Source organism: Engystomops pustulosus, chromosome 7 (genome assembly GCF_040894005.1).
Source record: "Engystomops pustulosus chromosome 7, aEngPut4.maternal, whole genome shotgun sequence".
NCBI lineage: Eukaryota > Metazoa > Chordata > Amphibia > Anura > Leptodactylidae > Engystomops > Engystomops pustulosus.
This window is the reverse complement of record NC_092417.1, coordinates 141,588,717-141,613,132: the sequence shown is the minus strand read 5'-3', so window position 1 is coordinate 141,613,132 and position 24,416 is coordinate 141,588,717. Positions and strand designations below refer to the sequence as shown.

The following is a 24,416-nucleotide window of genomic DNA, read 5'->3' as shown; positions in this document are numbered from 1 at the left end:
CTATGGTGCCCAATGTCTTGTCATAAGGAAACTTGTGTAAAATGCACTAATAATAAAAACACTGATAAATATTGAAGTACAAGTTGTGTTTTCTTAAAGGGAACCTGTCACTAAGGATCTCATGTTAACAAAAGCCCATTACACCTGCAGTGCAGAGATGTCTTCTCTAAACAATTTCGGTACAATATAATTGTGTCTTTTATCTTACCTGGCTCCCTGCCAGAATCCTGTGCTGAGTCCTGGGGTTTGTTTTGGATAAAAAAAATATTGTCTTGTCAGTGTTTCTTGTCACTCACTCCTCAGCCCCCAACTTTCTGCTCATTTACAACTTTCCTCTCCCCGACTGATGTCAGATCACTGTGTGGTGAGATCTGTCCCTGTGTGAGTGAAAAAAGAGGAGCTGTACAAAAGCAGAAAGTTGGGCGCTCAGGAGTGACAAGTGTTTTTTTTTTTGACCTGTGAAATGTCCAATGAAGCATTAGCATGTTCAAGCTGTCCACCTTATTCATGAGTGGGAGGCACAGCCACACCCCCAGTGCATGACTGACAGCCTGTATAATAATGTGAGGCTGTATAATGATGTGCTTGCTGGTGGCCACGCCCCCTGCAGCCTGTGTGTGCATGTGTGTGTGTTTAGGAGAGATATACAACAGCTCCAGGCAGCCATGTTACAGCAGAACATGTCAGGTACATGTGTAGCTGATGTCTGTGTCTCTCACCTGTATATTAGGAGGTTGCAGCAGGTCAGCAGATGCAGCACACACACTAGCAATGCTTTACTATACATTACACATAGACATGAGCAGGGGGAGGAGAGGGGAGGGGTAACAGGTGTGACATCACTGCCTCTGACCATGTGACCAGCCTCATTTACATGATAAAAATATAGATGATTTTACAATGAATAATGTATGAAATAACTAGATAAAGGCTGGGATGGGTCCTTGTGAGCTGCTCCAACAGGTAGTAGTGACAGACAAGTGACACAGACCTGATGACAGGTGTCCTTTAACCCCTTACCGCCAAAGCCACTTTTCACCTTCACGTCACTTTTTCAAATCTGCCTTGTGTCACCATAAGTGGTCATAACTCATCAGTGACTTTGACACTTTGTACTTCATGGTAGTTGAAATATTTCAGTGGTGTTTTGCATTCATTTTCTAAATAAAATATTTAGCGAAAAATTTAATTTTCCAAATGTTCTACTTTTTCCACACATAGTCATAACAGCAAACAAACTTGATGGCTAACGTTCCCCGAATGTCTTCTTCATGTGGACATGGTTTTTTCAATGAATCTTCTCGTTTTTGTAGGAGGTTATGGGGATTTAGCAATTTAAACAAAATCCTGATATTGAGGGACCTGCTCAGTTTTCAAGTTTTTTTTGAGAAGCCCCCATAAATTAACCCATTATAAAAACTACACCCCTGAACTCAACTTTTATGAAGTTTGTTAACCCTTTTTTACAGGGGTTTAAACAAAATCGTGTACAATTGACATTTATATTTTTTTTGGCTAAATGAATGAGTTTATTTAAAAAAATGTACACATTCTCCGTGGATAAATATCAAAACACTCCACAAAGTTTGATACCCAATTTCTCCTGTGGTGGGGCTCATGCACACCATTGTTGTATTGACTAGAACACAGCCACATAGATTTCTATGGGTACATGCACATGGCCAACAGCCAAGGCGCAATTTATGGAGGCATTTCTACTGTTGCCCTGCAGTCTTATTATTGTCAACGGCAGGGGTGCAGCACACAACCCACAGATGACATACGGACTGCAAAGAAAAAAGTCCATGTGACCACTGTTTGCCGCCCTTGAGGGTTTTGTCTCACCCTCCCCCTGCTACCTCAGCACTTCCCCCATCTCAAGGCAGCAGGGAGTTTTTGCGCACAGTGTGAAGGTTGGGGAGTGTTCCTGCACAGTGTAACAGTCTAAGTTTACAGCACAGAGGGGCTCTGGTAATGCCCCCAGCCCCCTTTATTAGCATATTTTGATTTTGGAAGGAAGGAGGCTATGGATAAAAAATATAAGATTATCTTTGGTCACAGTACCTGGATCTATGAGTAAGTGAAAGCGGTGCAGACTGTGTCATACAAAGAGAGACATAGAAAGTTCTCTAGAATCACATCCAGACTGGGATGGACGGAGCGATAGGGAACGATAACCTCACTATTCTGTGTAGGAGAGTTTCATACTCGGCTCTGCTATTTGTCTCCGCTACACACAGAGAGCACTGTTACATGACTTCCCTATCCTTCCTCCTGTGTGAGCAGGGAGCACCAGCCTCACCCTCTGTCAGTCCAGATCTCTAAACGATTGTGCACAGCCAGGAGATATAGCTAGTGCAGAGCCAGGCTAAACTGAGGAGGATAACACAGAACCTACTGCACATCGGTAATCAAGACAATAGGCAAAGTTGTTCTATACCCCAAAAGCTACTGATTTGTGAAAAAAGTCATAGTTGAGCTTTAAGCAGTACCCATAATTTTGGTGACATCTGCCATACCACATAGAGGGCCACCGCTGTTTTGGCTGTGATACAGATCATGTGACACACCTTCTCTCTACATAAGACGATCAGTATCTGCCTGTGAATCGGCATTGATGAAGAAGGGGGGTGACTTGACTACTAAATAGAATAAGAGACCACAAAACCTGGTGTGGAGTTGTCATTTTATTTCCTCTTATTATGATGACAACACAAAGAGAAGATATCACACAACTGCTTTGTTCCTCCCCTGCACATGACACTCCGGGAGGGGAGGGAGGGAGTCAGTCCGTGTGGGACATGAGGTGGCCCATTTGCCTCCGTGCTGGTCTTGGCTTTTCGATGTCCTCAGTTGATCTTTTTTTGGTTTATTTTAGACAGGAAAGGACTGTGTGCAATGTTATTTCTTAGCAACGATTAAGACTGCAGAAGGCACCAAACCTGAAGAGAAAGCAAATCACATATATAACGGGTGAGAGACTGATCATTGCTGACCACAGCTTCTCCCACATGTGCATTTCTTGTATCGGTGGGATTTACAGAAAGGATACTAATATCCCAATAAGTTCCTGGTGCACCTGCTCACCCCTGCTAGTGCACTGGCTTTTCCTATTTCCCAGCTGCCCATAGCCTGGAAGCATGGCTGAAGAGTGGAGCATCGCTCTGCCACACTGTGCCCACGACTCCTATTCAAATCTATGAGAATTATGGAAATAACATAACAATTGCAGCCATTTGTTTCCCCAATCTTGATCACCTGGGAACAGTCATCTCTGAATGATCTGAACAGCCAAGCGTGGGCACATCCATGGGCACATCCAGTCTGACACAGGATTGGCACCATTATATACATGTTATACTGCATATTGAGTTGTCAGTGCAGATAAGAAGGGGGGAGGGGGGAGGGGACGGTAGAATGACAGGACTGGGATCTTTTTATCTCTAATTCCTGCACTCTACATGTGTGTGTGTAGTCCTGCGCAGAGGTGCAGGGAATGTATGAAGAGGGCTCATGGGCTGAGTCCTCTTCATACAAGGGTGGGGGTTGTTGCATATTGCAGCAAACCCCCACTGCTAATAACCGTGGTCGGTGCTTGCACCGATCGCGGCTACTAACTTTTCCATTGCCGACGGCGGCATTCAAAAGACGGCGGCGCGTGGGCGACGCCATCTTTATTCCGATTGTCGCTCCCCCGAACGTCATGGTTGTAGCCTCAGGTCTTCGTTTGACCCGAGGCTTAATGGCTTCTGCAGATTTGTTACAATGAGCCAGTGGCTCATTGTAATGAATGACCTGCAAAAATGCCATATATTGCAATACAGAAGTATTGCAGTATATGGTAGGAGCGATCTAACCATCTAGGGTTAATGTACCCTAGATGGTCTAAAAAATAGTGAAAAAAAAAAGAAAAAAAAGAAAAAAAATGTAAATATTAAAAATTCAAATCACCCCCCTTTCCCTGGAACTGATATAAAACATAATAAAGAGTAAAAATCACAGACACATTAGGTATCGCCGCGTCCCCCAATCTATCAAAATATAAAAACGGTTACGGCCGGCGGTGACCTCCGAGACGGGAAATGGTGCCCAAATGTCCGAAATGCGACTTTTACACCCTTTTACATCACATAAAAAATGGAATAAAAAGTTATCAAAAATGTTGCACAGACCAACGAAAATGTCGGCTCATTTTGCAAAAAATGACCCCTCACACATCTCCGTGCACCAAAGTATGAAAAAGTTATTGGCGTCAGAAGATGGCAAAATGTTTTTTTCTTTTTTGTACACATTCATTTAATTTTGAAAATGTATTAAAACGCAATAAAACCTATATAAATTTGGTATCACCGCGATCGCACCGAACCAAAGAATAAAGCTGTGTTATTTGGAGCGCACAGTCAAAGTTGTAAAAACTGAGCCCACAAGAACGTGACATGCGTTTTTTTAAATTTTTTTTCCATGTTTGGAATTTTTTTCCAGCTTCGCAGTACACGGCATGTTAAAATAAATAACATTACGGGAAAGTAAAATTTGTTAAGCACAAAATAAGCCCTCACACAGGTACATGTAAAAATGAAAAAAAGTTATGGATTTTTGAAGGTGGAGAGCGAGAAATGAGCGAAAAAACCCTGCGTCCTTAAGGGGTTATGGGTGCAGCCGCACGTTTAATATTTCAGATGCAGTTTTTGAAGCCAAAAGCAGGTGTGGATAATAATGGGTGAGGACTTATCATTTAGAAGTGGCTGCTCCTCCTCTATTTTCACTCCACTCCTGGTTTGGCAAAAACTGAATGTGTGGACGCACCTTAAGGGTGATGGGGCCCCATTCAGCAGGCTGCTATTGGGCCCTGCCTCTCCTAGTTATGACCGGGGCTCCAATACTATTGAATGAAGCGGCAGGACGTTCTAGCAGTCCACCTATTAGTGAGAATGAGACCACTGCCCTCCTGGTTGCTGGGGCTCCCATTATTATGATTGGTGGTCCCAGTTTATGCACCTCTTTAGATTTATAGCTGGAATTCTTTGAGAAATGGTTGGATTGATTAGAAGTCAGCACCTATCAATAAAAAACACTGACCGCTGGGGCAGCCAATGATGATGAGACTGGGGCTCCAGTGTTATCTGCTATTAATAAAGCGGCATGTCATACGTGGCTATAGGACTGCCAGAGCCCAGTAGTACAGCACTAAGCAATCCAAGCCGCTCTATAGAGATGAGCAGAGGTTTCTACAGAGTGTTCAGACTCTTGGTAATCCTTCCTGTATGTAGGTGATAATCTGTAAACCTGGACAAACTCCTACAACAGGACACTTTTAATGACAAGGTGACATTTTTTTTCCAGCACAATACTAAAAGCAGCAGCATCAGGGGCTATTCTAGATTATAAACTCATTAACTATTTCTCACCAAGTTCTTGTAGTGGTTTCTCCATGTCTTCTTCTGTGAAAACCCTCCGCGGAAAGGAGGTCAAAAGGTTAAAAGGGCCCTCCGGACCACCAGGCCAGTTCAGTTCCACATATAAGCGGACAGCTGCCAGCTGTTCACGGGCACGAAACGTTTGGGATAAGGCAGTGCCATCAAGTAGACGTACCTGCAGGTGTACAGATATTAATGGCCTACAGTGTACATAAACCCAGCTGGTAATTCTCATATATGTACCATATATAGTTATTATCCTATCCCATCACCCTCCACTCCGCGATTATTACCTGAATACGGCACTGATCATACTCCTTCTTGGTGGGAGGCTCCTGTACAGGGGACGATGGGGAGGGGGTGGAAGTCGCAGGAAGAGGGGATTCTGCAGGAGGGGATATTGGATCAGATGTGGCTCCTCCATACTAAAACAGAGATGATGACAAGTCAGGGATAAATAGCTGTCTGCACGTTTCTAGAAACATCCATCCATCCACTAAAAGGGTTGTCTGACATAAAACATAAAAATTGAATATGAAAAAAAAAGTATAACAATATTATCACAAAGGAATATACTCGAGTTTAAAACGACCTCCCCCCATTGTACATAAAAAACTGGGAAAACATATTGACTTGTGTATAAGCCAAGGGTGAGAAATGCAGCTGCTACTCTTTAATCAAATGTCCAGCAGCAGTCCCCACAATGAGTGAATTGTGCTGCAGCAGCTCCCCCATATTAATAAAATGTCCAACAGCCGCCCCCCCCCATTAATTCAATGTCCTGCAGCAGCTGCCCCCCATTAATGAAACGTCCTGCAGCACCACTACTCACCCCCAGCGCCCTCTTCTGATCTTCGAATTCCCAGCAGCGCAGATTTACTCTGCCCGAACACACACTATGAGGAGGCTGGTGATGTCATAGCATTTATACTTGTGTATACGGTGAGTGGGTTATTTTCTGCACAAAAATTGTGCTGAAAAACTTGACACACACCTCTGCAATATACACAGCCCTGCTACATGCACAGCGACACACAGCCCTGCTATGAGACAATTATATCTATATTTTAATACTTTTGGTGTGTGGGGATACCTTCCAGCAATGTGACACTGATGTATAGGTGCTGTAGTTTGGTTTAGCCTTTAGCCCTCTCCATACACTCTTAGGCCCCTTCCACACTTGCGTTTTTCACGCTCGTTTTCTGCGCGTGCTTTTGACATGCAGAACTTGCATTGCACTCTGACCCATTGTAACCAATGGGTCTTTTCAGACTTGCATTTTTTTTTTCACGCGCGTTTAAATCTCGACATTCTCTACTTTTGCAAGTCACGCGCGTGGAAAACGCACCATACAGGTCTATGGAGATGCATCAAAAACGCATCGCACTCTGAGACACTTGCAAGTGCAATGCTTTTTTCACGCAGCAATTGCCATAGAAAAGATAGAGCTCAGTCCTGAGTCCTTTCACGTGCATTACCTGCGCGTGAAAAACGCATTGAAAACGTGCGTGAAAAACTGCGACACTGAACAAACTCTGACTGAAAACTGATTGCACTCTGATGCAAAATGTGCGTTTTTCACTGACCAAACCCTGATCGCACCCTGATCAGACTCTGACGTGATCTGCAACGCAAGTGTGGAAGGGGCCTTAAAGGTGGCAATTTGACTTCATTGTATTTTGTAATGTGTGTACATGTGGGGGCAAGATATTAGGAAATGTACCAATATATGTGTATTAAAAGTCCTGCACCAACTTGCAGATATGAAAAGTGAAACCTCATTGTTAACAAAATGTCCTAATCAGCCCTCATTCCTCCAAAAAATGGCAGTAGATGGAAGATCATGTGCGTCCATGACCAATCTATCTTCCACAACCTTATGATAGTATTCATGAATAGAAGATCAAGGTCCTGGAAGGGCGATTGCTCATGATCAGAGATCACATGACCCTCCATCTGCGGCCATTTTCAGGAAAGGAATGTCTGACTGATGAGAAATTTATGACCCAGGTGGCCTCACTTTACATATCAGCAGTGCAGAACATTAAATACATCTATTAGTTAGCTACCTTATCTCCTGCTCCCCACTTTATTTAAAAAAGATGAAAGGGAACCTGTCACCAGGGACCTCATTTCCCGACAGGTTACAAAAACCCATTACACCTACATTGCACATATACCTTTGTGTCTGTGCTGAAAACTCCTCTTCTCCCACCCCCCACCTTTGTGCTCCTACATAGGAACAGAGCTCACAGCCTTGTGAGCCTAAATTAAAGGGGGAGGGAGGAGCTCTACAGGAGCACAAAAGTGGGGGCTGAGAACTGAGGAGTGAGCGGCACAGACAAGTCACATGTTGTTTTTGGATGCAAATCAAAGCCCAACCCCTGGGACTTAACAGAGGATTCTGTCAGGAAGCAAGGCAAGTTAAAACACAAAAATTATTTTGTAATGCAAACGCTTAGGAAAGGCCGAAATACATATTTGCAATGGAGGTGTAATGGGCTCTACAACCTATCTATAGTGAAAATGAGGCCCCAAGTGACAGGCTCCCTTTAAGAGCACCATTATGTATGGCTTTATGGGGTTAAAGTAGTAAAAGATAATCCCTGACCCTATCAGTGTTCCCTTTGCACTTTCTGGACTCTGAAAACACAGAAATATGACCCATTCCAACTAGTGACTTGAGAAGTGGAGGACACAGAAAGTGTCAAAAAGGGGGGCAGCCATCATTGGTTAGGGAGTATACAGTCAAACCAGATGACTCAACACATGCCGCATCTTCCACATATTGCTTCAGAGGGAGAAAATAGCTGGAATCCAACCTTCACGGATCAACCAATTATAGATAGGTTCTACCTTCTTTCCAAGTCCACCGGAATGCACACAGTGACGTTGGTCAGTCGGTCACACTCACCCTCTTTGCTCTCTCTGCTTTGTCTCGTGCAATTTTCTCTCTGACACGTTCCCTGTGAGTAAAAGGTAAAAAAAAAAAATTAAACAGTCAGGAATTAAAGGAATTTAATGAATATGGTGAATACAGGAACCTCAAGGCTGCTGCACTATTTTTCCCCGCTAACAATAATGTAAAATGGAACAGAACCTGCCTAAAACAAGCAGATACTTGTCTAAAATGACAATCTGAAAAGGGCAGGACTGGAGTATAAGGATGGCACTCTTCTTATGATATGTTATAAAATTGCATTCTGTTTTGTCTCGCGTTTAATTGTCATTATAAAGGTAGCGTATACATTGGTCACTTTTGGGAGCCCTACCTCTATGGAAAATGGGGGTTTTTTAGTGTTTGGCAATCCTATGCAGCTTAAAAGGGATGAAAGTTTGTGGCTTGACCATCTTCATAGCTCCCACAGATGTCAGTGGGGAGACACAATATGGTTCCCTCTTATGTGTGATGTCATAGGGTTCACCATCAATAAGTGGCAGAGACTGGTCATTCATGTAACTATGTCAGCCATTGGTTATTTCACCTTGCCATTCTTTCCTCCTGCTTCTCCCTCCTCCTTTCTTCCGCTGCTTTCTGCATTTCTTGCTCTTGCATCTTCTGTCGGATTACAGCTAACTCCTGTCCTTGCTTCCGCCTCTGTATCTCCTGATCGATCCTCTCCCGTTTTTCTCGCTCTTCACGCTCTTGTTGCTTCTGTGCTATGAGCTCCATCATCCTGCAGACATAAGTATACAGATTTGTTCCCAGCAGTTAGTGTCATATATGCTCTGTTTTCTGGCTCATATATATGCATTTATATATTTTGTATATTTTGGTCCCTCTTTTTCAGCAGGTCCGTTTAACCTCCAGAGAAACTTGCTCTTAAATAATAACTCACTGTTATAACATCAGTCATATCCTCTTCCTTCTCTTCCCGTTTTCTAAAACTTAACACGGACAAAACAGATTTCATAATCTACCATCCAAAATGCATCATGATAAACCAGGAGCATTTACTCATATATCCAGACACTGTGGCATCTTCTTAGATTTGATATCCATGGCCGCCTCCTTTCTGAAATCAACTTTTAAAATTATGCTGATGAGCCTGAAAGGCTGCTCTAGTGCTTCAGTGATCTGGCTTTACAGACTGTTACACTGTCTCATCCTCCCCCTGCTCCCTCAGCAATTGTGCAGTGAGCACTTCCTACTGTATTCTTAGTGCTGAGGGAGCAGGGGGAGGGTGAGACTGTGTAACAGTTCAAAAAGCCAGATCACAGAGGGGATAGGGTAGCTCCTCAGGCTTATTAGCAACATTTCAAAAGTTGATTTTGAAAGGAAGGGGCCCATGGATATCAAATATAAGAGGATTACCACAGTCACAGTACCTGCATCTATGAGCAAGTTTCCCTGGTATATCATGATGGATTTTGATAGTAGATTTTCTTTACATACAGTCCCTTACTACAACCTGCTGCCTTAGACTTAAGAACATCTCTTGCATCTGACCCTTTCTCAGCCTAGAGTGCACAAATTGCTAGCCCATGCCCTCATCATCTTACTCTTGGGCTACTGCAATGCTCTGTGGTTTCCCAGCTAATCCTCTCCTCTAATCTATACTTAAAAGGGGTTGTCCACTTTCAGCAAGAATTTGATATGGTTTGTTTAACGAAAAGTTTCTGTATCAGTTCCTAATAGTTTTCTAGATCTCTGCTTGCTGTCCTGCTATAGAAAGCTTCTATGTTTGCTTACAGTTAACAGAAATCTGCCCAAGGTCTTGTGATGGACACACAGGTGCACAAGCTGTTATTATCATAGGGAGTAATCACAGCCGTGTGATATAACGGCTTGTGCACCTGTGTGACCATGGACAGATTTCTGTACACTGTAAGCAAACATAGAAGCTTTCGATAGCAGGACAGCAAGCAGAGATCTAGAACACCGTGAGGAACTGATACTTAAGGTTTTTTGGGAAATTGGATAACTTTTCATTACACAAACCATATCCATTATTTGCTGAAAGTGGACAAACCCTTCAACTCATCTTTCTCCTCTCTTTTCCTCTTCCTCTCTGGTACTCGCTCAACTGGTTACCTACTGTAGCCAGTGGACTTAGAAAAGCCGTCTACAACCAGTCCCCTTCATATATATCAGACCTAATCAACAAATACCATCCCACATATAATCTGTAATCCTGACCAGACCTTCTGCCTCACTCTGTTACCATCCAAGTTTCTCACAAGCGTCTCCAGGAATTCTCCTGTGTATCTCCAATGTTCTGAAACTCTCTACCAAAATGTGTCAGACTGTCCTCCATCTTCCAAAAATGCCTGCCTACAACACACAAAAAAATTGACAGCATATATAACTTTACATATGCAGATGCTTTTATGGAACGTACCTTTTCGTCTGCCTCTCTTTCTCCTCCTCAGTTAACGGGGACCTTCCTTAAGGACAGAGAGAAAATTGAACTCCGATTAAACACTATAACAATCAATACATTTGTAAAAAGTGGAATAAACATGCCCATTTCTTTTAAATTTACTTGTGAACCTATAAAGTTGGCTTAAAATTAACCCCTTAACAATTTCAAATTGAAATTGGTTGCTACTCTTATTCATATCCATATTGGATACAACTTGGTATCCATGATTCCTTCCACATTGTGTTTTTCCTTCCGTTCCCTCCCCTCTGATTATTTTACTGTTATAAAATCTTAATAAATTGAAATATGAAAAAAAAAATTTGATACCATTTTGGGGACTGTACAAATATTTTATATATTGGGACACGGCACATATGTTTATGATTCTGTTTGTTTATTCCAAATCCAGGGAAGGGGGGGGGGATTTGAACTTTTAGGTGTTTTATAAAAAGTTTCATATTTTTTTTTATTAATATTATTCTTTGAACATTTATTATAGGTACCGTAGAGTGCTTGAAACATAAGTGGTCCAATCGCTGATCCGATATACTGCAATACAATTGCTTTAAATTATATTGGAAATTTACTGGATCTGTAAAAAGCCCAGCCTCTAGCAGGATGTATTACAGACTCTGCTTTGACAGGCAACAAATCAGTGCCCCCCTTATGATGTCATGCGTTTGACCCTGCAATGTATGGAGAGGGCTCAGTCCATTAGCCCTTTCCAGACCTCTTAACAACGCCATGATGTTCTATTCCATCATGGGTTATTAAGATTAAGGGGTTAAAATGATTATCCACAAACTATAACATCCTCACAGTCTGAAAAAACCTTAGGTACAAGGGTGGACTATGGCTTTGTACAGCCTCTTTATGGCCATAAACTTATATGGATTCTTGAATTCCATTTCAATACGACAGAAGAAAATGGACCTTGCACCATCAAATGTCCCTTTTATGATCATTGCTAGTACAGTTTAGTACAAAAGCCACATATAAAGGCATTCAAAGAGCTTCCAGATAGATAGTATGGAGTCACAGAGACCCCCATATTCCTCTGTAGATAAAATAAACTAAATTATATAAAAATAGGAGAAAAAATATTAATTTGAAATATGCATATGAAAATCACAGCTTCTGACCTGAACTTGTATCCATTTCTTCTGAACCCGTCTCCATTGTTTGTGGATCCTGCTCACTCACATCCTCTTTGACGTCTGGCACAAGGGGCTCATCTATGTCTGGATCGTCTTCATGTTCCATCAGCCTGGAACAAAGGAAGAAAAATTTTACTTAGCAAGGAGTAAAATAAGGCAATACAGTGTACATACAGAAAGCTCTTCTTACCAGTCCATGGCTGACTCTATGCCTTGATTTCCAGTGGCGGCCACTGCTTTCTGCCTGTACCAAAGAAAGAGATTTATTTCACAAGATGATAAAAAAAAGAAGATCTCACAAGGTCTGGTGCATTCCCAACATCATAGCTCGGAGATCATTTCTCCAGCTTCTGGAATTTACATTTACAGAGAAAGAGGGCAACATGGGAAGATAATAATAATTCTTTATTTATATAGCAGTGCTGCACAGAGCTTCCCAAATCAGTCCCTGTCCCCAATGGGGTTCACAATCTAATCAACCTACCAGTATGTTTTGGAGTGTGGGAGGAAACCGGAGGAAACCCACGCAAACGGAGAGAACATACAAACTCTTTGCAGGTGTTGACCTGGATGGGACTTAAACCCAGGACCACAGTGCTGCAAGGCTGTAGTGCTAACCACTGAGCCACAGTGAGATGGGGGGAATGGAGGAAAAAGTAGGGAGCATAAAAAAATAGAAATGGAAAGATGGATAAGAGATAGAAGAGATAAAAAAGATGCAACAGAAAAATTGGCGGCACAGAGATAGGAAGAGGGGGGACTTGCTGTTATATATACAAAATTTGTATATATAATTAAAATTGAGATCTATCTCTTTGATTGAAATTTTTTTTTTTTTTTAAAAGTCATTTTAATTCTATCCAAAAAAGGGTTGCACTCACTATTAAAGTTTTAACTAACTGAATGGTCAAGGTCCTACTGCTGGGACCCCACTGATCACAAGAACGTGAGCCCCCAGCAAATCAGAGAATGGGGGTCCCATTCTTGCTAATAGGCAGGACGTGCATGATCACGTCTGATCTTCAGCACAGTCATAGTGGAGCATTAGGACAAGACTGATCTCAATTGCCCCTATAAATACAATACAGAGACATCTGAGAAATAGCTGCAATTGCTTTAGATCACACACCAGCACAATGACTCGGGACTGGACAATGGTTCATGTATTGTGTGAGGTACTGGAACTCATCCCCATTCACATGAATAGAGCTCACATGTAATACCTGGCATAACCCATGGAGAAGGAGGTGCTGAATCACAGAACAGCAGAGACATTACACATTAGATAGAGGTCATAAAAAATATATTACGCTCTGTTTGGGGAGAATCCCATCTCTATGAGGCTTTCCAACGCTGAAGACTCAGACATTTCTAGAAACAAAAAACACAAGGATATTATGTAACTTAATATCTAGACGTGGACATTTTGTTGAAAGATAATGTACAGATATGAAAATCAATCAAATGGAATTTCTGCCCGTTTTTTTTAGCTCAAACTGTGGGGGGCTGTAGATTATACCCACTTATTTAGGCCAGGATAAGTAAAAACATGTCTGCTACCAGAAACACTGCCACACTTGTCCATAGGTTAAATGTGGAATTGCAAGTCTTTTGTATTCCCTTCTGTAGAGTTGGAGTGCAATAGCAGACATAACTTATGGTGAAGTGTGGCGTTCACGCTGTAGGAACTGTCCTGGCCCATTACATGAGAAGAGAGCAGGAGGCTGCATTGTATACGGTGCGCACCTTTGGATGATTCAACGCCCCAAACTCCTTTTCTGTAGGGCACTTGGTAAACCATAGTTTAAAGGGACTATCCAGCCACATAAAGTTCTACATCAAGTTTCTCCTATACAAAGAAAATGGGAAAACTTTCTGATCAGGGTTCCACACGGGGGTCTGTTGTTGGAAATTTGTTGCAAGTTGGAAATACGACTGCTGCTCTATTCACTGTATATGGCAATGATTGAAATAACTTAGCAGAGTAATCAATAATTTCAAACAGGCAGCACTCCAAGGTAGTGGTCAAAACGATGGGGTGTCTTTATTCCATGTGCAACGTTTCAGCTCACCTAGAGCCTTTATCAAGCATGATAAAGGCTCTACGTGAGCTGAAACGTTGCACATGGAATGTGCAACGTTTCAGCTCACGTAGAGCCTTTATCATGCTTGATAAAGGCTCTATGTGAGCTGAAACGTTGCACATGGAATAAAGACACCCCATCGTTTTGACCACTACCTTGGAGTGCTGCCTGTTTGTGGAATTATATACTAAAGACGCTCTAGCCAGAGGGTCAAGGACTTTGCACCCAACCAAGTTGCTGTGCTGCTCTGGACTTTCCAATATTTATTTAGCAGAGTAATCAGCTACTTCCAGCAGTGCCATAGACTGTGACCGGAGACGTAGGTTAGACATGCATGCGGCTGTTCCATTTTTTTGGGGTGCAATGGACCTCCGTTCTCATGATCCATGGGAGTCCCTCCTCTAGTTCCCACGCTGAGCAGCAAGTGATTCCTTGGGGTGTCACTTGGTATGGCTTGATAACCACTTTAAAGGTCACATTTTAAAAGCACATGGACCACGGAAGCAGACGTGGTCTGGTGTTTGTAGCCTGTGGTTAGTCGGCTTGTCTGATGACAGTAATAGATTAGCAATAGAACCTGAGGGCGCCTCCCCACGTGGAGTTTTTCTCGCGTTTTTTAAATGCATCCAAAACAAAAGTAGGAGAAGGTTCGGCCAAAACACAAATGCAAAACACTTTTGTTTTGGATGCATTTAAAAACGCGAGAAAAACGCCACATGGGAAGGCGCCCTGAGGTGCTCATGGGACATACAGGGTAGTAAAAACCATAGTCATGTGTATAAGCCCATAGAAATACAAGCATTTGTGTTCAGGGGGCCTAAAAGTAAAATAATTAGATCCCCAAATAGGAAAGTGATGAGCCATCTTGGGCCCTTGCTGTCTGATGAATAAGAGCATAAGAGAGAACTGTTATTATGTTTTTCATCATTATTTAATTTCATCATCATTTTATACTTGCTGCTGGTTGAATTATATGTCTATATTTCATAACCTACTATTAACATATACCCCTAGAGAAGGTGTCCTCCTGGCTCAGTCCTGTGTGTAGTGGCACATTGCATAATACCTGCAGATTTTTTTTCTGCAGGGCATTGCAGTGTGGGAAATCCCCAGCACCATACAGCAGGATTATATTATATGGCAGTGATGGCGAACCTTTTAGAGACCGAGTGCCCAAACTACGGCCAAAATCCACTTATTTACCTCAAAGTGCCAACATTGCATTTTAAGCAGTAACTTATTACTGTTCTTCCACATCTTTCAATCGTATTAGCCCGAGGCCACCAATACAGTTGAAAGAAAGAGGGTCTCTCTGTAGAGGAAAAATGGTGGGTCCAGCAGGATGACCTCCAAACACAATGCAGTTCTGTCAACACCACCTCACTTTCCCTGCCGTTCCAAACAGCCAATGAAGTGTCGCTTTAAAATAGCGCTGAGAGCATCATCTCATAAGTTGCCTGGGACTGCAGGAAGATTTGGTCCTGTTTGGTGAATTCTGTCCTGTGGTGATGACCTGAGTGCCCACAGAAAGGGCTCTGAGTGCCACCTCTGTCACCCGTGCCATAGGTTCGCCACCACTGGTATATGGGATCTATGACAATCCCATACGCCCAATGTGACAAAAAATCCAAAGCCCAAACACCTTTCTGCTCCAGAATTTTGATTTGAAGCAAATTGATGACCCAATACTGATCACTGCAGATTGTGGTGCAGAAATCAACCTTTGCAATGAGCTCTGCCATCAGGATACGGCAGCGTTGTACCATTATACACATCACAAACTGGAGCTAATTGTGGATGCTTGTGGAACGGCCTGAGATATTACACTACATTGTGTGCAGTTACCCTTAAAGGGGGTTTCCAGAGGTTAAAAAACATGGCTGCATTCTTCAAAAAACAGCTCCTCTCCTGACTGTAGGTAGTGTGTGGTATTACAACTAAGCCCCATTCATCTCTATAGAGCTGAGGGACAATACTGGCACAAACCATGGAGAGGTGTGCCCCTGTCTTTGGAAGAAAGCAGCCATGTTTTTCAAACTCTGAACAGCCTGTTTAAAAGGGTTGTACACTTTATCACCTATACGAATGATTGATAAGCGTTTGATCAGCGTGGATTTCCCTGCAGGGACCTCTACTGATCATGGGAACAGATATTTCGTGCAGACTCATAGAGGTAAATAGAGATGCAACACTAACACTTTATCAACCGGGGACTCCTATCCTCAAGATGGGTGAGGGGAGAGTTCACATGTTGCGTTTTTAAACACAATTCAAACGCAATGGGAGGGGGTTGTCTGCATGTGAACGAAGCCTCAAGGGGGCGACTAATTGGACCCACATTGGATTATTCTCTATACCACGAGGCAGTTAGACGCTATATGGACGAGAATGGGCATCCATTGCACAGACTGCATGTACATGAGGTGACTCCGGATACATGAGTCAGGAGAATCCGATCACTACATATTAGCACACACAGGGTTAATTCCTATAATATAGCATAAAATCCTATAGGTGCTGCTATAGGATCAGCCAGCGCTGAGGTGACCACAGACAATGCACTCGCAGTCATATGAATAAGAGCTACACGACCGCTGCCGCGAGATATAACCGCAGCGGTACCGCATCCCTCCCCAAATAATAACGACATAATCACTATTCTACAGATAAAGAAACATATAGATGCCAGTGACGTCACGTGATCTCACTCACCGGCGGCTCCTGGTAACCACGTGACGCTGCACCCGGAGAGGGGCGGGGAATGAGCGCTTTCTACGGGAGCCGAGAAGGGACATTCGGGTAATGTCGTGCGTATTACGTCATGCATGGCGTACGTCGTGGAGGCCGCTAACCGCTGCCTAGCAACGCGAGTGTTTTCTGGGCCCTGCGGTTTTTGCGCTGTTGTCTGCAGGTTCGGCGGTTTATAGTATTTCATTATATTTTACTGTAACAGTGAGCTCTGAATGTACTGAGCAGCAGACATGTTACCTGAGGAAAAACTCAACTTCTCCCGATTTTAACTCCTGAAAGTGGTACTTGTAGTGGTCAAAATTACAACATGTTCAATAGGTTCACTCAGAATTGTCATTTAAACAGTCCTCCTCATCATGCTGCTCACATTTTAACATCCTGATTTTGAGATCAAGAGGACACAATCCCATCCCAGGTGTGCAATTACAGAAGTGGCCACTGAGATTAGGGCCAATTCCCATCTGCTTTTAGGTTTCTGGTTTAAATTTCTGTAAAAAAAAAAAAAGATCAATTTTTCCCATTTATTTCAATGGACTTAAAATTAATGAAAATGGACTTAAAATAATGAAAAAGAACTCCTGGTACATTTAAAGAGAACCTGACAGGGTGATTTGGGACACTAAACCAACCACAGGTCCTAATGGTTTAGTGTTCCACATCGCTCCCAACACGATTATAGGCTCAAGAAAACAAAGAATTATTCTCACCTTGTCCACAGCTCCCTTTGCCTGCTTGTTGCAGCTAATGCTTAGTGCACCCCGGTTGGTTTCACTGCACAAACGCCATATGTACAGCGCATGCCCAGTTAAGCCGGGATAATGGCCCGGCTTCACCTGCCGTAACGCAAGAGGCGGCGCCAGCGTGGGATCTGAACATGTGAGTCCTATGTGCCTCATCAGACTCACATAATAGTGAGTATAAATGTTTTTTTTACTTTCATTCAAACCACCCAAAAACAATATACAGATCAGAGCCCCTCCAGGATCTGGCTACCTGTTCCCCGCAGCCCTTCTAACCTGCTGGCTGCCTCCTCTAGCCCTTCCCTCCTGCCGTCTGCTAAGCCGGCTGACGTCATTGGGAAGTAAAAGCCAGAGGAGGCAGTGGGCAGGTAAGAAGGGCTGCTGAATCTCAGGGGGCTCTGCTAACGCCCCTGGAGGCTTTCGGGGTAATTTAAATAAAAATTAAAGACTTATTGGGGATCATTTACTAAGGGTCCGCGGACCGCACAAACGTTGGATATTCCAACGATTACCGTTTTGTTGCACATTTAAAAGGGGATTGTGGCGCACGCGATCGGATTTTGGCTTAAACGTGCCGGCTTTCATGCGACATACATCGGGGGGGGGGGGGGGGTGTAAGGCCATCGGACGATCCGACGGATTTGGACTGAGCTCGGGAATTTGTGTCGCAAACCATGCACTTACATGCACCAGGAAGAAGATGGTGAACTCCGGCGGACCTGAGCAGGGAAGCGACACCTGCAGGAAATCGGCCGCACGATCTTCATCTACGGAGTGCTGCTTCATTACCTTTTTTCTTTTTTATATATATATATATATATATATATATATATATATATATACATACACTCACCGGCCACTTTATTAGGTACACCATGCTAGTAACGGGTTGGACCCCCTTCTGCCTTCAGAACTGCCTCAATTCTTCGTGGCATAGATTCAACAAGGTGCTGGAAGCATTCCTCAGAGATTTTGGTCCATATATTCCTATATCTTTAGGAATCACCGTATTTCAAAGCAAGCGAAATCATATAAACTTTTGGATATGGGGCTTCAGATGAATATTGCAGACTGGGAGATGCAAATATCAATGCACACTATTGTGCAGAATGTTAAAAAAAAAAGGTTACAAATTCCTCATTATAACTTGGTTGTTTTTCTCTCCATAGCTGACACTGAAGACATTCATGATGCTGGTAGAAACTTAAAGATTCTGATCACCAACTTATAGGATTCAGGAAACAGTATGGAGAACTACAGATATTCCCATTTTGATGGCTTTGGGAACCTGATGCCAGGAACAGACATCGCCCAGGTTACGTTTGATGGGTGTGAGAATTCACATTTATATGGGGTTCCCATGTGCTCATGTTGCTTTACCCAGGATCACCTTACCTGATACTTTGTGCTATGAAAGGAACTGAGTGTAGAGAAAAGTTTCTAATGCAGTAAATTTTAGCTCTATAATAAATTATTGGGTGTTTTTATCTATTTTTATTCAGATGCTGTTTTTACTGCATTGGAATAGCGCCTTCTGGCTGTTGGAGTGGTTACGGTTAGTATTGGTAAAACATGGACATACTCGCAGCCAGGGCTCTTTGTGCCACTGGGTGGGATGTGCAACCCCCCAAGCTGCCAGCAATGCGGAGGGCACCAGCCTCGATCCTCCAACTGCTCGAAATTTCACAAGAATAGGGAATAAATATCATTAGTAGGAATATCTCTTTGTAACTAGTATAACTAATGACTATACAACAGCATGAAATTATATTTCTTTCTACGCGATTGATAACACTAAGGTTTTGCCATTTTATTTTTCTTTAGGATTTTAGGCCGTTCCCAGCTTATCATAATGACATTACACATTTACTTGACTATTACTTGCATCCATTCAGCGGACTCATTCACCCAGCAAGTGCTTCAGACCATACCGGCGGTACGTATATAGTTTGCATAGAGAGGGCTCGGCCTGTTATCCCTTTCAATACCCCATTGACTTCATAATGATGTATATTTGATGAAAGAGACTTGAATGGCACACCCGGCCATCTAAAAATTTCAGGGTAACCAATAAGTCCTGCTTGCTTTAAAAGGAACCTGACACCTCCTTTAGGCCCCTTAAACCACAAACAATCCCTTATATGGCTTGATTAATGCGTTCTGAAGGTGTCCTTATAATCGGCCAACACTGCAGCATGCCTATATTCCATGTCTTTCCTCCAGTCAGGGAGGTGGGGAGCTGGACAAGCAGTCAACTGGGCACGCCTCCTGACAGAAATTCAGACATTGAACTCTGCCTCCTTCCATCCCATCTGCCCGTGCCCTGCCTCCTTCATTGATCAGGCAAAAAAAAGCAATAGAAGCGACACTCGTGAGTCTTGAATAAACATCTTTATTTTGTCAGTGCTGTAGTGTGTGTGTGTGTGTGGGGGGGGGACCAACCAAGAGAATGGAACGGCCAGTTTGCGGGATCAAGTGTTTTCCCAAGCCTCTGACGTTATCATCCCAGGACACCAAGATTTAAATAGGCCTTCATGGGAACAAACATACAACATATTGGCGTCTTTCTACTTACAATACAAAGTGCCAGGGCCGGCTCCAGGTTTCAGTGGGCCCTTTTGCAGTAAACTCACATAGTGGCATGGATTCATTATAAACAGCCACCACACCCCCATGGATTAATTATATGCAGCCCCATGGATTAATTATATGCACCCCCATGGATTAATTATATGCACCCCATGGATTAATTATATGAAGCCCACTGACCCCGCGTGGATTATATGCAGCCTTTCCCCCACAGTTGACACTTGCCCGTGTTTGCTGGGTGCTGGCGCCGGCCCTGCAAAGTGCATATAGTGCAGCATATATACAAGGACACATTATAAATACAACAATACAGTGTTAAAAATCTTCACAAGGACTGACAACATAACATTAGTAATACACATATTTCATAAGCAAAATACTTAAAAAGCCATGCATGTGGGAGGCACAGAACAACAGGAACAGGGGAAAGGAAACAGCACTGAAAAAAGAGAGGGCTTTTACACAAAGACACCCAGATGGTTACGATCGCTCAAGTCCATCATACCCAAAGCATCATATCTCATAATATATCTTGCATCCTGGCGCAACAAAGTAAGTGATCGGTCTTCTCCCCAATGGGTGGACATGTATTCTCTCCAAGCCACCAAAAAGAGGCACCTCAGATTTTTCTGCATGCCATTCTCTAACATGAGCTATGAACCTCGGACATTCATTTCATGAGATTTAAAATGCTCCCTGGTCCTGATAAATACACCTGATCGTTTTCTCGATGCAGTGTTTCTCCAAGGCCCATCACCATATACACTACAAAGGTGGTTCTGCCTGTGAAACATTACCTGATCCTATAGAAAGCACCACCAATCTGGATATTGTTTTCCCGCAAATTAAACTTGCAGAAATTGCACTGGTCGCTCTCTTCTGACCGGCAGTGATGTCCTGTCGCGCCAGTAAGTAAACGCTTTAACATCCTCCAACAAACATTGGTAAAATCTATCAACCATAGTACTAGGGGGTACAAAATGTGTACCCAATGCCACCTCCAAAATCCCCCGGCTCCTGGCTTGGACTATCAGTTGGAAGCTGAACAGGTTCCTTTATTTCTCTTTTCTCCTCCAAATGCCTCTTTCATTTCCCTCTGCACCGCCAGTATGCCGAGGTCTCACTCGTGTACTCGTGCATTCTCTGTGTGCCTGTGTCTCCGGCTTGGTGCAGAGACAGGCTATGAAGTGGGAAATAAAGGAGACAGGGTGTGGGCGGCCGATGGGATGGAAGAGGTTGGTTGGGTTAGTGCCAGAATGACTATTCATCCAGCTTCTTGACCAGAGGAAAGACATGGGATATAAGTGCTTTATTCAGGAATGCTTCAGCACCTCCAGAAAGCACCTCATGCATAAGGAGGTGACAGGTTCCCTTTAAGTACCTGTGTCACTGATGCCGCCCCCCATTACTCAGCAGGTAGTGCCGCCCAAGGCCTCATGCCAGGTGCCTTGCTCTGCATATGATATGGATAGACACAAGGTAGAAAGATCAGTAGATAGATAATAGATAGACAAATACTGATACTAATGGGATAGATCAAGAGATAGAAAAATATAAGACAGATAGATGAAGAATAGATTGGAAATGTCATTGAAATTATCCTGATAATAAAAAGAAACTTTTTAAACATTTTTTGTCCACAGAAAGTCTTCAGAACTCATATAGACCTAGTAACGACCAGCATGTAAGTATATTATTGATGTTCATCACATGACTCGCTTTTCTCCAAATTTCTGACTGAGCTACATAGCAAAAAAAAGTAAATTGAAAAGGGGTGTTGTAGAGACAATGAATTCCCTATTCAATGCTTAGGGAATGACAGCTAGACCTGTGGGGGTATGATCACAAGATTCTAGGTCCTTTGTTCCCTGCTTGAATAAAAAGGTGGCCCACTACTTGTCTAAGTGATGACATAGCTATTGGGGCAATTCAGTTCTTTTTTGTGACCAGTTCCCCAGGATCATTATTTTTCCCTTAGCTGGGAAATGTCCTATGGGAGGTCTCTATCAATGCTGTAATTGGGATTTGATGTGGTCTAAAGAGGCTGCTCAAGTAGTGTTACTGTACATCTAGAAAAATCCGTTTTATCGATGTGTACTGTGCTGTGTCCATATACTGTATACAGAATAGAAGTATTACTACAGGGCTAAGTTCTTATATTCTTATATACAGAATAGGAATAGTAGTGCTGTTCTGTGTTCATATATATATAGCGCAGGAGTAATAATACAATACTGTGTCCATATATACAGAATAGGAATAGTAGTGTTGTGCTGTGTCCATACATACAGATTAGGAGTAGTAGTGCTGTGCTGTGTCCATATACACAGAATAGGAGTAGTAGTATTGTGCTGTGTCCATATTTATAAGATAGGGATAGCAGTACAGTGCGGTGTCCATATATACAGGATACCTGTAATAGTACAATGATGTGTCCATATATATATATACATACACGGAATAGGAGTAGTAGTATTATAATGTCTCCATATATACAGAATAGGAGTAGTAGTTCTGTGCTGGGTCCATATATTCAGAATAGGAGTAGTAGTACTGTGCTGTGCCCATATTTACAGGATAGGTGTAGCAGTACAGTGCTATGTCCACATATACAGAATAAGCGTAGTAGTGCTGTGCCTATATTTACAGAATAGGAGTAGTAGTACTATAATGTGTCCATATATACAAGATAGGATGAGCAGTAATACTGTGCTGTGACTATATATATATATATATATATATATATATATATATATAGGACAGGAGTGTACGTATATACAGAAAAGGAGTAAATAGTACAGTGCTGTGTTCATAGCTGCGTCATGGCAGTAGTAATGTGCAGTGCCCATGTATGCAGGATAGGACAGGTGCTGTGTACACTGCTAGCCTTGTCCCTCTTTTCACATTCTCAAGAGGTTCAATATAGGAAGTATTGTAATATCGCTGCACTATGTGAGCTGAGAATTGTAATTTAAAGGAATCCCCCTCCTGCCATAGGGCCTGGTTCAGTGTCACCCATTGCCCTATAATTAAATGACCCTGCATTTTTGTTGGATTTTATTTATTAGTACCACTTCTGACCACCAGAGGTCACCAAAGACTTTACTAGATTTGTGCAGCGCTATACACATCTGCACTAATGGTCCATCAATGGAGCAGCACATTAGCAATTACACAATAAAATGCAAGAGTATAACAAGAAAGAACAACATAAGAAGTAAGGGTTTGCAGTTAACAAGTAACAGAAATGTAGAACCTGTATAGCCACAGGGCACACAAATAATAGTGTCTCAGAGATACACAAAGCATAAATGACCGGTTACACAGGTTTATTATGCAATACTGTAAAATGTGTGATAACAGAGCACCCATACACAACATACAGGGCCGGATTAAGGTTGGTGGGGGCCCTTGGGCGCAAAATCTGGTGGAGGCCCCCACTAAGTGTAGCGTACACACACGTCCTCCTGCTTCCTTTCCACTATCCCAGCAGTAACACAGCTACATACAGCCGCCTCACCCCAGTAACACTGCTACATACAGCCACCTCATCCCCAGTAACACAGCTACATACAGCCGCCTCACCCCAGTAACACTGCTACATACAGCCGCCTCATCCCCAGTAACACAGCTACATACAGCCGCCTCATCCCCAGTAACACAGCTACATACAGCCGCCTCGCTCACAGTAACACAGCTACATACAGCCGCCTCATCCCCAGTAACACAGCTACATACAGCCGCCACACCCCTAGTAACACAGCTACATACAGCCGCCTCACCCCCAGTAACACAGCTACATACAGCCGCCTCACCCCCAGTAACACAGCTACATACAGCCGCCTCATCCCCAGTAACACAGCTACATACAGCCGCCTCACCCCCAGTAACACAGCTACATACAGCCGCCTCGCCCCCAGTAACACAGCTACATACAGCCGCCTCGCTCCCAGTAACACAGCTACATACATCCGCCTCACCCCCAGTAACACAGCTACATACAGCCGCCTCATCCCCAGTAACACAGCTACATACAGCGGCGACAGCACAAAACATATATATATGTATATATATAGAGTATATACATACATTCCAAATACACAGTATATACAAAAACCACATCATTCACATATATATAAATGTACACACATATATGCTTATATAAATATATGCGTGTATATACACAGTAGATGCATAAATACACAGTATATACATATATATACACAGTAGATGCATAAATACACAGTGTATACATATATATACACAGTAGATGCATAAATACACAGTATATACATATATATACACAGTAGAT

At 42.8% G+C, this 24,416-nt stretch overlaps 2 protein-coding genes across 10 annotated transcripts in view; one reads left to right on the top strand and one right to left on the bottom strand.

Annotated features, from left to right (window-relative positions):
• Positions 1–2,672: 2,672 nt before the first annotated feature.
• Positions 2,673–16,870, bottom strand: UBXN1 (UBX domain protein 1). Its single transcript, XM_072118004.1, has 10 exons — positions 16,737–16,870; positions 13,251–13,311; positions 12,131–12,184; positions 11,926–12,050; positions 10,760–10,805; positions 8,903–9,094; positions 8,332–8,383; positions 5,711–5,842; positions 5,409–5,592; positions 2,673–2,942 (listed from the first exon to the last, which is right to left on the bottom strand). The coding sequence occupies exons 1-10, from the start codon at positions 16,849–16,851 to the stop codon at positions 2,902–2,904; spliced, it is 1,002 nt and encodes a 333-aa protein (XP_071974105.1). The 5' UTR covers positions 16,852–16,870; the 3' UTR covers positions 2,673–2,901.
• The window catches only part of TESMIN (testis expressed metallothionein like protein), a 30,905-nt gene continuing 22,552 nt past the window's right edge, over positions 16,064–24,416 (top strand). For 3 of the 9 annotated variants that reach the window (XM_072118001.1, XM_072118003.1, XM_072117994.1), the window contains exons 1-4: positions 16,951–17,190; positions 18,685–18,830; positions 19,340–19,451; positions 21,748–21,788. In XM_072118001.1, the coding sequence (XP_071974102.1) occupies positions 18,762–18,830; positions 19,340–19,451; positions 21,748–21,788 (222 nt within the window). In that variant the 5' untranslated portion in view covers positions 16,951–17,190; positions 18,685–18,761. The other 6 variants (XM_072117996.1, XM_072117998.1, XM_072118000.1 and 3 more) reach the window with 6 other exon arrangements.